At 41.4% G+C, this 12,994-nt stretch overlaps 1 protein-coding gene across 1 annotated transcript in view; it reads left to right on the top strand.

Annotated features, from left to right (window-relative positions):
• Positions 1–12,994, top strand: part of LOC120025205 (CD151 antigen-like) — a 53,563-nt gene that overhangs the window by 16,947 nt on the left and 23,622 nt on the right. Inside the window, exon 3 of the mRNA XM_038969670.1 lies at positions 12,379–12,570. Coding sequence (XP_038825598.1) covers positions 12,379–12,570 — 192 coding nt within the window. The remainder of the gene's footprint in view (positions 1–12,378; positions 12,571–12,994) is intronic.

Genomic DNA, 12,994 nt, shown 5'->3' with positions numbered 1-12,994 from the left:
ACACCACGGAAGAAGCCACTGCTGTCCAAAAAAAAACATTGCTGCACGTCTGAAGTTTGCAAAAGTGCACCTGGATGTTCCACAGCGCTACTGGCAAAATATTCTGTGGACAGATGAAACTACATTTGAGTTGTTTGGAAGGAACACACAACACTGTGTGGAGAAAAAACGGCACGCACACCAACATCAAAACCTCATCCCAACTGTAAAGTCTGGTGGAGGGAGCATCGTGGTTTGGGGCTGCTTTGGGGCTGCTTTGCATGGAAAGCTTGCTATCATCGCCGAAAAAATACAGTTCCAAGTTTATCAAGACATTTTTCAGGAGAATGTTAGCTATCTGTCCGCCAATTGAAGCTCAGCAGACGTTGGGTGATGCAACAGGACAACGGCCCAAAACACAAGAGAAAATCAACAACAGAATGGCTTCAACAGATGAAAATACGCCTTCTGGAGTGGCCCAGTCATAGTCCTGACCTCAACCCGATTGAGATGCTGTGGCACGACCTCGAGAGCAGTTCACACCAGACATCCCAAGAATATTGCTGAACTGAAACAGTTTGTGAAGAGGAATGGTCCAAAATTCCTCCTGACCGCTGTGCAGGTCTGATCCGCAACTACAGAAAACGTTTGGTTGAGGTTATTGCTGCCAAAGGAGGGTCAACCAGTTATGAAATCCAAGGGTTCACATCATTTTCCCACCCTGCACTGTGAATGTTTACACGGTGTGTACAATAAAGACATGAAAATGTCTAATTGTTTGTGTGCTATTAGTTTAAGCAGACTGTGTTTGTCTATTGTTGTGACTTAGATGAAGATCAGATCAAATGTATGCAGAAGTCCAGGTATTTCCAAAGGTTTCACATACTTTTTCTTTCCACTGTAACTCTGGGTCTTCCTTTCCTATGGCGGTCCTCATGAGAGCCAGTTTCGTCATAGCGTTTGATGATTTTTGTGACAACCCTGGAAGAAACTTTTGAGGTTCTTGACATTTCTGCGTTGACTGACCTTCATGTCTTAAAGTAATGATAGACAGTCATTTCCCTTTGCTTATTTGAGCTGTTCTTGGACTTGGTCTTATACCAAATAGGGCTATCTTCTGTATACCACCCCTACCTTGTCACAACACAACTGATTGGCTCAAATGTATTAAGAAGGAAATAAATTCCACAAATGAACTTAACAAGACACACCTGTTAATTGAAATGCATTCTAGGTGACTACCTCATAAAGCTGGTTGAGAGAATGCCAAGGCAAAGGGTAGCTACTTTGAATAATCTCTAATATAAAGTATATTTTGGTTTAACACTTTTGCTTACTACATGATTCCATATGTGTTATTTCACAGTTTTGATGTCTTCACTATTATTCTACAATGTAGAAAATAGTAAAAATGAAGAAAAACCCTGGAATGAGTACGTGTCAACTTTTGACTAGTACTATGTATTGTTGTGGAAATTCATGTATACTGAGAGACACTTGGACAATTATTCAAACAATACCTTCCAGAGGAATCCTGGTTCTTATATATCTGACACTAAAAATGCTTAATAATGGCTGGTCATAACCACGAGATGAACCCAAAGTGGCTTATCTGCACTTGGTGTTGTTTTACCCCCAGCCCAGGTGCCAGGATGATTAGGAACAATGAGGGTTTTGTTCTACTCCTGCAGGTTATCTTGATCTCAGTTCCACCCACCACATCTTGTCTATGGAATGCAGACTTTAGGTTTTATCACCAAGTCAACTATCAGCTCAAGCCCCAGAGGCCCAACTCAGTCCCACAGACACAGATGGGGGAGTACTCATCATAGCTATTCGATGCATAAACAGTATTAAACAATATAGTAATTATTCTATTACAATCCTCCATTTTGAGACTTCTCTCATCTTAAAAAGACATTTAAAATATCGCTAAGAAATTCTCTGCAGTCTAAGTCGGTATGAAACAAAATCATCATGTTGATAGAGCATACTCCCTGAGCATACTCCCATTGGTCAGCATGGTAGAAATAGCCTTTTCCATCCCTATAGCACCATCTGAAGAAACTGAAATTAGCATTATCTTGTTGGATAGAACGATAGTAACAACCTGATTTTAAGTAAAATATCTTCAAGTTAGTGCCTAATGAACATGACCCAGGACAAGCATCATGATCCCGCTATTCATACGGCGACACCTATGGACTCTATGTCCCATTAGTATAAACCTGCTATACTTCCTGAGTATTATCATTATCATAAAAAATTGCAATTTGGTAATGGATATAGGTCAAATAGATTAGGATCAGTTTCACTCAGGATCAGAGTTCACCCTCTCCATCCACCAGGGCATGCTGAGAATAATGTCAACATCTTTGGTACACAACTTCTTTACACATGTCACAATCGACATAACAATCAATCCATAATACATTAATTGCGCCACTCATATAACAGATCTTTATTGTAAAGGGTTTTAACACTGTTTCCCATGCTTGTTCAATGAACCATAAACAATTAATGAACATGCACCTGTGGAACGGTCATTAAGACACTAACAGCTTACAGACGGTAGGCAATTAAGGTCACAGTTATGAAAACTTAGGACACTAAAGAGGCCTTTCTACTGACTGAAAAACACCAAAAGAATGATGCCCAGGGTCCCTGCTCATCTGCGTGAACGTGCCTTAGGCATGCTGCAAGGAGGCATGAGGACTGCAGATGTGGCCAGGGCAATAAATTGCAATGTCCGTACTGTGAGACGCCTAAGACGGCGCTACAGGGAGAAAGGACGGACAGCTGATCGTCCTTGCAGTGGCAGACCACGTGTAACAACACCTGCACAGGATCGGTACATCCGAACATCACACCTGCGGGACAGGTACTGGATGGCAACAACAACTGCCCGAGTTACACCAGGAACGCACAATCCCTCCATCATTGCTCAGACTGTCCGCAATAGGCTGAGAAAGGCTGGACTGAGGGCTTGTAGGCCTGTTGTAAGGCAGGTCCTCACCAGACATCACCGGGAAACAACGTCGCCTATGGGCACAAACCCACCGTCGCTGGACCAGACAGGACTGGCAAAAAGTGCTCTTCACTGACGAGTTGCGTTTTGTCTCACCAGGGGTGATGGTCGGATTTGCGTTTATCGTCGAAAGAATGAGCGTTACACCGAGGCCTGTATTCTGGAGCGGGATCAATTTGGAGGTGAAGGGTCCATCATGGTCTGGGGCGGTGTGTCACAGCATCATCGGACTGAGCTTGTTGTCATTGCAGGCAATCTCAACGCTGTGCGTTACAAAGAAGACATCCTCCTCCTTCGTGTGGTACCCTTACTGCAGGCTCATCCTGACATGACCCTCCAGCATGACAATGCCACCAGCCGTACTGCTCATTCTGTGCGTGATTTCCTGCAAGACAGGAATGTCAGTGTTCTGCCATGTCCAGCGAAGAGCCCGGATCTCAATCCCATTGAGCATGTCTGGGACCTGCTGGATCGGAGAGTAGGGCTAGGGCCATTCCCCCCAGAAATGTCCGTGAACTTGCAAGTGCCTTGGTGGAAGGGTGGGGTAACATCTCGCAGCAATAAGTGGCAAATCTGGTGTAGGCCATGAGGAGGAGATGCACTGCAGTACTTAATGCAGATACTGACTGTTACTTTTGATTTTGACCCCCCCCCCCCCCCCCCCCCCCCCCCCTTTGTTCAGGGACAAATGATTCAATTTCTGTTAGTCACATGTCTGTGTAACTTATTCAGTTTATGTCTGTGAAACTAGTTCAGTTTACGTCTGTTGAATCTTATGTTCATACAAATATTTACACGTTAAGTTTCCTGAAAATAAACGCAGTTGACAGTGAGAGGACGTTTTTTGCTGATTTTAGTTATTACCATACTAACAATTTACTCAAATCAATTAGTCAGTTTTAAAAGTCATTCAGTTAACAAATCATAATCAAAACACAATTATCCAACCCACATTTTTAGGATGACATTGCTCAGTGATTCACATTGAGTGGTAGAACAGAAGTTAAAACCCTCAATTTAACACACATCCACACTGACAGAATGTACATTTATATTAACATACAAAATATGAATCTTATAATTCTAGTGTTTAACTTTCTCATCATGACTATAATTACAGATCAGTATCTCAATGCATTCTTAGTCTAAATTACTATAAATTTAGCAGTGTGTAGACTTCCACAATCAACCTGATACCCCCAAATAACAATTTTGGACAAGTCTAAATCAATTACAGGCACATTTGATCAACCCCCCCCCCCTTTCCCTGAGCACTCAGTCTTCTGGTGTCTCTTCATTGTCTTCTTCAGATAGCTTCACAGTTCAAAGTGGATGGCCCATGATAATGTCCCAATTTCAATGTCTCACCTGAGCCGCCACCACCTTTACTACCCATTATGTCTTGTCCATTTGCCAACCAGTATACCAGCAACATGAGAAGTTTTGGAACGGATCTCTCTCCATGCTCACTCCACGTGGACTACTGTCGCACTCCTTGGAGAAAAGGACGAGAGAAAAGGCAGTTGATAGCTTCGACTGGATGCTGTGTACAGGTTGCTGGCTTGGACTCAGGTCTCTCAATAGAAGTGGTGCAGGACATGGACGTATTGAACACCATTTCTTCAGCCGGTTAGAGAGGGTTTTGAGGTCCACACGGTTTGGTCAAATTGTCCCTTCCATGCATACCATCTGTAGTTACCTTTGCCATAATCTCAAAAGAGGATAGATCAGAACAACTATTTTAGTTTAGGCTATTCTGATTTCAAGAAATCCAAACAAATGGTTTACTCTATGCCAAATTATTACTACAACCAATTTTCTCAATGCAAATTTCTAAGACCAATGTCAAAGAAAATAACAACACTGTTGAATTTTCCTTCTCAAATTGGTTTATACTCTATCACAGTGTCGACCTAACTGCTGGAGTAATAGGGTTAGGGAGTTAGAGGCCTAATCCTTAGGGAGAAATCCTGATCATCCAGCAGATGCAATCTGGTGAGCTTTGTATCGAAACAAAACAAACAAACAACGCAACAATACACTCCTTTATATATCCACTCGATACACTTCATATATCGCTCGAGGTGTGAACTTCAATCCAAAAACCTCGAAGGGCTGGTAATTCCCCCATTTTGACACATGACTCACAATGTGATTAATGTTTAAAAACCAACACTGCAAATCAAATTAGAATTACTACCATTAACTCCATGGATATTTTTTTTTACCCATAACTTGATTCAAGGAATAGAAAAATAGACTAGAGACAGGTCTATCCTTTTCGTGGTCCGAATCACACAGATAACTATTAATTATGAGTATTACAAATGACCTTCAAATCAGTATTACATATGACCTTTAAATCATCAACCAATGTCTCTTGGCTTTCCAGTGAGGGCGATCAAACCACACTAGAATGTCAGGTCAGAGGTCATTCAAACCCTTCAAAAAAGCGTTTCTTTCCCGATTAGACAAATTATTTAAAAACAGTCAAACATTTCATACATTTCGTATCCCAGGTTACAGTAATTTCTTCAGTACATTTCTTACCAAAATAATTCACGTGTTCAATTTACACAAAAAAATAAAACTTTCAATTTGTGTGCCCCTTTTAGATACCTCAGCTCTAATCTGTGAAAACCCCACTAAAACCAAATGAAATGGACCCCTCACAATAAGGCAGACATGGCATTAAAAACAATAACAAATATTCATAATATAGGGTAAAAACAAACAATTTGCCAGGCCTTATTTAATGTGGAAGCTCCCATAACATACATACTGTAGTGGACTTCCATCAGTCCTGGAAGAAAGAATCCTACTCAAAACACATCAGATAATGGTGTTCCATTAAGTGGAATAGACACCTTCTAAAGTAAACAATCGGAGATACCCTTTCCGGTGATCTTATCATTGTCCCGATTTTTATTTTATTTTTTTCCAAGCTGTATGGGCTATTTTATTTAAATGTATTACCCGGACGTAGAAAATCCCATAAGCGTTTATAGTTTAATTGGTTCGTGTACAGAGTCCATGTATAACGTAGGAAATCTTAGGTACTCACATTAACCATTCCATGTGTGTTTTTTATGACTCTCCATCGCCGTACTCCCAGTGGAACCCAAAAAGCGTTAGTTTCCCGGACGCTCCCCGGCCGTTCATGGGAATAATGCTCCACACTTATCCTCAACGGTTCTCTAGACTTCCAGAAATGATAGATAACGCTACATATCGAAACCAAATTTAAATCAACTTATTTTACACATTTCTATATCTTATCTAAACTTAAGATTTAACACTTATTTCCACACTCACACAACTCTCATATCATATTCACAAACACAGGACACACAGGGGAAGAGGAAAAACCAGTTAGCGCTGTTTTCAGATATCAAACCCTGTCAATATGAACAGGGAAACCCATACCATTATCAAAATATTGCCTAATTAGTGGTCCCAAAACAAGTGTTGTATCCACACTGGGATATCGCCTGCTGTGATTACTATGGTATAGATTCTTACATCTATCTAAATGTGCAAAACTACCTACGGAGTACCCATGTCTCCTATCTATGTAACACGGTCCCAAAAATCCAATCTTACCTCGTATTTTGTAAGTACCAGGAATATCAAATCACTCACAATAACACCTCACAATAGTAACCCAAGGTATACCGGTTTACCTCATTTATCAACATTTTTATCAAAACATTACACGTTATAATTGAAACTTCACCAAGCCGAGTGCTCTCGCAAGATCACTTGCGCTCTAGTCCCTTGCTCTACAGTCGTGGCCAAAAGTTTTGAGAATGACACAAATATTAATTTTCACAAAGTCTGCTGCCTCAGTTTGTATGATGGTAATTTGCATATACCCCAGAATGTTATGAAGAGTGATCAGATGAATTGCAATTAATTGCAAAGTCCCTCTTTGCCATGCAAATGAACTGTATGCCCAAAAAACATTTCCACTGCATTTCAGCCCTGCCACAAAAGGACCAACTGATATCATGTCAGTGATTTTCTCGTTAACTTGTTATGGCTACAATCCCGTTAACGGGATCGATATGACAACAGCCAATGAAAGTGCAGGGCGCCAAATTCAAACAACAGAAATCTCATAATTAAAATTCCTCAAACATACATGTATCTTATACCATTTTAAAGGTAATCTTGTTGTTAATCCCACCAAAGTGTCCGATTTCAAATAGGCTTTACAGCGAAAGCACCACAAACGATTATGTTAGGTCACCACCAACTCAGACAAATTCAGCCATTTTTCCAGCCAGAGAGGAGTCACAAAAAGCACAAATAGAGATAAAATGAATCACTAACCTTTGATGATCTTCATCAGATGACACTCATAGGACTTCATGTTACACAATACATATGTCTTGTTCAATTAAGTTCATATTTATATCAAAAAACCTCAGTTTACATTGGCGCCATGTTCAGAAATGCCTCCAAAATATCCGGAGAAATTGCAGAGAGCCACGTCAAATAACAGAAATACTCATCATGAACTTTGATGAAAGATACATGTTTTACATAGAATTTAAGATACACTTGTTCTTAATGCAACCGCTGTGTCAGATTTCAAAAAGCTTTACGGCAAAAGCACAATATTCAATAATCTGAGAACAGCGTTCAGCCACAAAAGCAAGCCATACAGTTACCCGCCAAATAGTGCAGTCAACAAAACTCATAAAAAGCATTATAAATCTTCACTTACCTTTGCTGATCTTCGTCGGAATGCACTCCCAGAACTCCCACTTCCACAAGAAATGTTCGTTTTGTTCGGTAATGTCCATCATTTATGTCCAAATAGCTATTTTTGTAGCGTGTTTGGTAAACAAATCCAACGTCAGGAAGCGTGTTCACTAAAAGCTGACAATGTCCAAAAGTTCCGTAACAGTCCGTAGAAACATGTCAAACGATGTATTGAATCAATCTTTAGAATGTTTTTAACATAAATCTTGAATAACGTTCCAACCGGAGAATTACATTGACTTCAGATGAGCGATGGAACAGAGCTCCCTCATGTGAACGCGCATGATCAAAGAATGGTCAGGTCATGGCAGACCTGACTAATTCCCCTCTCATTCGGCCCCCCTTCACAGTAGAGGCATCAGACAAGGTTCTACAGACTGTTGACATCTAGTGGAAGCCATAGGAAGTGCAAACTCATCCATATCTCGCTGTGATTTCAATAGGATCTTGGTTGAAAATCGACCAGCCTCAGAATTTCCACTTCCTGTTTGGATTTCTTTCCCAGGTTTTTGCCTGCCATATGAGTTCTGTTATACTCACAGACATAATTCAAACAGTTTTAGAAACTTCAGAGTGTTTCCTATCCAATACTAATAATAATATGCATATATTAGCAACTATGACTGAGGAGCAGGCCGTTTACTCTGGGCACCTCTGTGCACCTTTCATCCAAGCTACTCAATACTGCCCCTGCAGCCATAAGAAGTTAACACAGGTGTGAGTGTTGACGAGGACAAGGCTGGAGATCACTCTGTCATGCTGATCGAGTTTGAATAAGGAAGCTTCAAAAGGAGGGTGGTGCTTTGAATCATTGTTCTTCCTCTGTCAACCATGGTTCCCTGCAAGGAAACACATGCCGTCATCATTGCTTTGCACAAAAAGGGCTTCACAGGCAAGGATATTGCTGCCAGTAAGATTGCACCCAAATCAACCATTTATCGGATCATTAAGAACTTCAAGGAGAGCGGTTCAATTGTTGTGAAGAAGGCTTCAGGGCGCCCAAGAAAGTCCAGCAAGCAGGGACAGACTGATATCCTGCAAAATGTACAGGGATTGGACTGCTGAGGACTGGGGTAAAGTAATTTTCTCTGAATCCCCTTTCCGATTGTTTGGAGCATCCGGAAAAAAGCTTGTCCGGAGAAGACAAGGTGAGCGCTTACAATCAGTCCTGTGTCATGCCAACAGTAAAGCATCCTGAGACCATTCATGTGTGGGGTTGCTTCTCAGCCAAGGGACTGGGCTCACTCACAATTTTGCCTAAGAACACAGCCATGAATAAAGAATGGTACCAACACATCCTCCGAGAGCAACTTCTCCCAACCATCCAGGAACAGTTTGGTGACGAACAATGCCTTTTCCAGCATGAAGGAGCACCTTGCCATAAGGCAAAAGTGATAACTAAGTGGCTCAGGGAACAAAACATCGATATTTTGGGTCCATGGCCTGGAAACTCCCCAGACCTGAATCCAATTGAGAACTTGTGGGCAATCCTCAAGAGGCAGGTGGACAAGTAAAAACCCACAAACTTCAAGCATTGATTATGCAAGGATTGACAGCATGCCAGGGCAGAATGCAGAGGTCTTGAAAAAGAAGGGTCAACACTGCAAATATTGACTCTTTGCATCAACTTCATGTAATTGTCAATAAAAGCCTTTGACACTTATGAAATGCTTGTAATTATACTTCAGTATTCCATAGTAACATCTGACAAAAATATCTAAAGACACTGAAGCAGTAAACTTTGAGGAAATTAATATTTGTCATTCTCAAAACCTTTGGCCACGATTGTACACATTAACCTCACCAGTCCTACTGTTATAAACCCAGTATAATGGATACACTTGTACTGAAAGGCCCTAGAGTCTGCAACACCACAAAGCAAGGGGCACCACCAAGCAAGCGGCACCATGAAGACCAAAGAGCTCTCCAAACAGGTCAGGGACAAAGTTGTGGAGAAGTACAGATCAGGGTTGGGTTATAAAAAAATATCAGAAACATTGAACATCCTATGGAGCACCGTTATGGAAAAAAAATGGAAAGAATATGGCACCACAACAAACCTGCCGAGAGATGGCCGCCCACCAAAACTCACGGACCAGGCAGGGAGGACATTAATCAGAGAGGCAACAAAGAGACCAAAGATAACCCTGAAGGAGCTGCAAAGCTCCACAGCAGAGATTGGAGTATCTGTCCATAGGACCACTTTAAGCCGTACATTCCAAAGAGCTGGGCTTTACGGAAGAGTGGCCAAAAAAAGCCATTGCTTAAAGAAAAAAATAAGAAAACACATTTGGTGTTCGCCAAAAGGCATGTGGGACACTCCCCAAACATATGGAAGAAGGTACTCTGGTTAGATGAGATTAAAATTTAGCTTTTTGGCTATCAAGGAAAACACTGTCTGGCGCAAACCCAACACCTCTCATCACCCCGAGAACCCCCTCCCCACACTGAAGCATGGTGGTGGCAGCATCGTGCTGTGGGGATGTTTTTCATCGGCAGGGACTGGGAAACTAGTCAGAATTGAAGGAATGATTGATGGCGCTAAATACAGTGAAATTCTTGAGGGAAACCTGTTTCTGTCTTCCAGAGATTTGAGACTGAGGACGGAGGTTCACCTTCCAGCAGGAAATGACCCTAAGAATACTTCTAAAGCAACACTCGAGTGGTTTAAGGGTAAACATTTAAATGTCTTGGAATGGCCTAGTCAAAGCCCAGACCTCAATCCAATTGAGAATCTGTGGTAAAACTTAAAGATTGCTGTACACCAGCGGAACCCATCCAACTTGAAGGAGCTGGAGCAGTTTTGCCTTGAAGAATGGGCAAAAATCCCAGTGGCTAAATGCCAAGGGGGTGAATACTTTCACAGCCACTGTAACTCTGATTTAGGTGTTTACATGTCCTAATAATTCAAAAGATTGCTCAGAAAAACTGGTTTTAATGCTTACTATGCATATGCTTACTTCGATTATGACCTTATGTGATTTAAGATAAGCAGAGTAAGGTGTCTACATGACTAATGCCATAATCAGATTAATATCAAATTATTAGTGTGCATGTAAACATACTGAACATTTTAGTATTTGAAACTCAAACATTACTTTCTCAACTCCTTTTTCTATAATCCTACAGGCTCTTTATCATTCTCTATTGCTTTTATTCCAATGCATCCGACATCATGCAATGCCAACCATGGTATTGACTAGCTGCTATTTGAGGACTCCTCTGGTTTAGAAACCAAACTCTGGTTATCTTATTGCAGTTATCTTATTGCAGTTTTTAGAGAATATTTTATTGCAAGGTGTGCTATATGTGTGGGCTATGTCATATGTATTGGCTAATTATGCAAATGCAGCTGTCGTTTTTTAAACCTCCATTCTAGCATACATTGCATTCACAATGTATTCCGACCCCTTTTTCCACTTTTTGTTATGTTACAGGCTTATTCTAAAATGTATAAAATAAAAACAATTCCCTCATCAATCTACATACAATACCCCATAATGACTAAGCAAAAACAGGATTTTAGATCTTTCAGCAAATGTATTTCTCACATTTGCGAAAATGGCCCTTGAATGTTTAGGTACACCTACTGGAGAGCACTTTGTCAACACCCATTCACCATCGTTCACACCCTCTAAAGCCTTAGTCCCACCCATCTCTTTAAGGATTCACATCTGGCCGAGCACTAGGATTGATCCGAGCATTCTGAACTAACGACAGCAGTCAAGCACCCAAGCTAACTGGCTGATGTTGGATAGTTTGCTAGCTACTTCCAGACACAAATGAGAGAACAGCTCACTCTGACCATTTTATTCACCCTAGCAGAGCTGGTTAGGCTGTTTTTATGTTATCCAGAGCATTGGTGACTGCAACTGTGCTGCTGGCAACAATTTAATCACGCTTTTTTGGCCAACGTTTATTGACACTGGCCATATTCAATGGATGTTGATCGTTCGTAAATTCGTCAGTTATTCTGCGCTCTGGCACACAGAAGAGAGTGCTCTGAAATCAAAGTAGATAGCCAGAGCGAATTTACCAGTCACGTCTATCGGCAGTTGTCACAGTGACATCATGAACATTCTATTTGTAATAAAATGGTTACTTGCATAGTGGAGTCTTTTTTTGTTTAGACATGAACCATAATCCCAACTCATAATGTTACTACCCTGCATGAATCTGCAGGTAGCTAACCAACCAGGTTAAATGTTAGCTATAACTAGCAATACAAATGGTTCTGAGATACGTGTATGATCTGTGTAGTTATATTATTCGTAACTTTAGCTAGTGAGCCAGCCAGCTAACTTTAGCTAGCTAGGTAATAGTACACTTTAACTTGAAATGAAAACAACTATCTTAACTGTATACATGGATGGACACTTCTCCCGCTCTGTCACGGATGCCATGGTTGCCCTTTAGTTTGAAGATATAATCCGGAGACAGGTGTTTTATACAACAGTCTTGTGTGTTCTCTTTTCGACTCCGTCTGCATATTTGCAATCAAACGGCAGAATTTTGATTGCACTGATTTCATAACTCGGTCCTCCAGAAAGTGGAGAGTAACACTTATGCAGTTCTACAATGTGATATCTTTGTCCTCCCAGCTGGCAGGGGGCGTGGTGATGGCGGTGGGCATCTGGACGCTGGTGGAGAAGAGCGACTACATCAGCCTGCTCTCCTCCGCGACCTACGCCGCCTCCGCCTACATCCTGATCCTAGCCGGGGCCATCGTCATGGTGACGGGAGTGCTGGGCTGCTGCGCCACCTTCAAGGAGCAGAGGAGGCTGCTGAGAGTGGTGAGTGGTGACCCTCAATTATGCACAGACATTTGCACGCACACACACACACACACACACACACACACACACACACACACACACACACACACGTGTGACACAAGTGGAAATTCTGTCCCGACCGGGACGCAAACTTCCAATCCTCCACACCGTAACACATATAAAAGTTTATTTGCGGCATGCACAGGATACAACAGGTGTAAAATTCTTACCTTGAGAGCTCTTTCCCAACAATGTAGTGATAAGAATGATATAGATAATCGAGAATATAATAAACACGTAAGAAACTCAAACACAAGAATGCAAGTATATACATGTCAGAGCCAGTACCTTATTCAATGTGCAGGGAGACTGGGGTGGTTGAGGTAGGTTTATACATAAAAGTGACTGGTAGCAGGATATACATAGAAACAGGTCTGAAAAG

Source organism: Salvelinus namaycush, chromosome 30 (genome assembly GCF_016432855.1).
Source record: "Salvelinus namaycush isolate Seneca chromosome 30, SaNama_1.0, whole genome shotgun sequence".
Taxonomy (NCBI): Eukaryota; Metazoa; Chordata; class Actinopteri; order Salmoniformes; family Salmonidae; genus Salvelinus; species Salvelinus namaycush.
The sequence above is the reverse complement of the archived record's forward strand: the minus strand, read 5'-3'. Positions and strand labels throughout refer to the sequence as shown.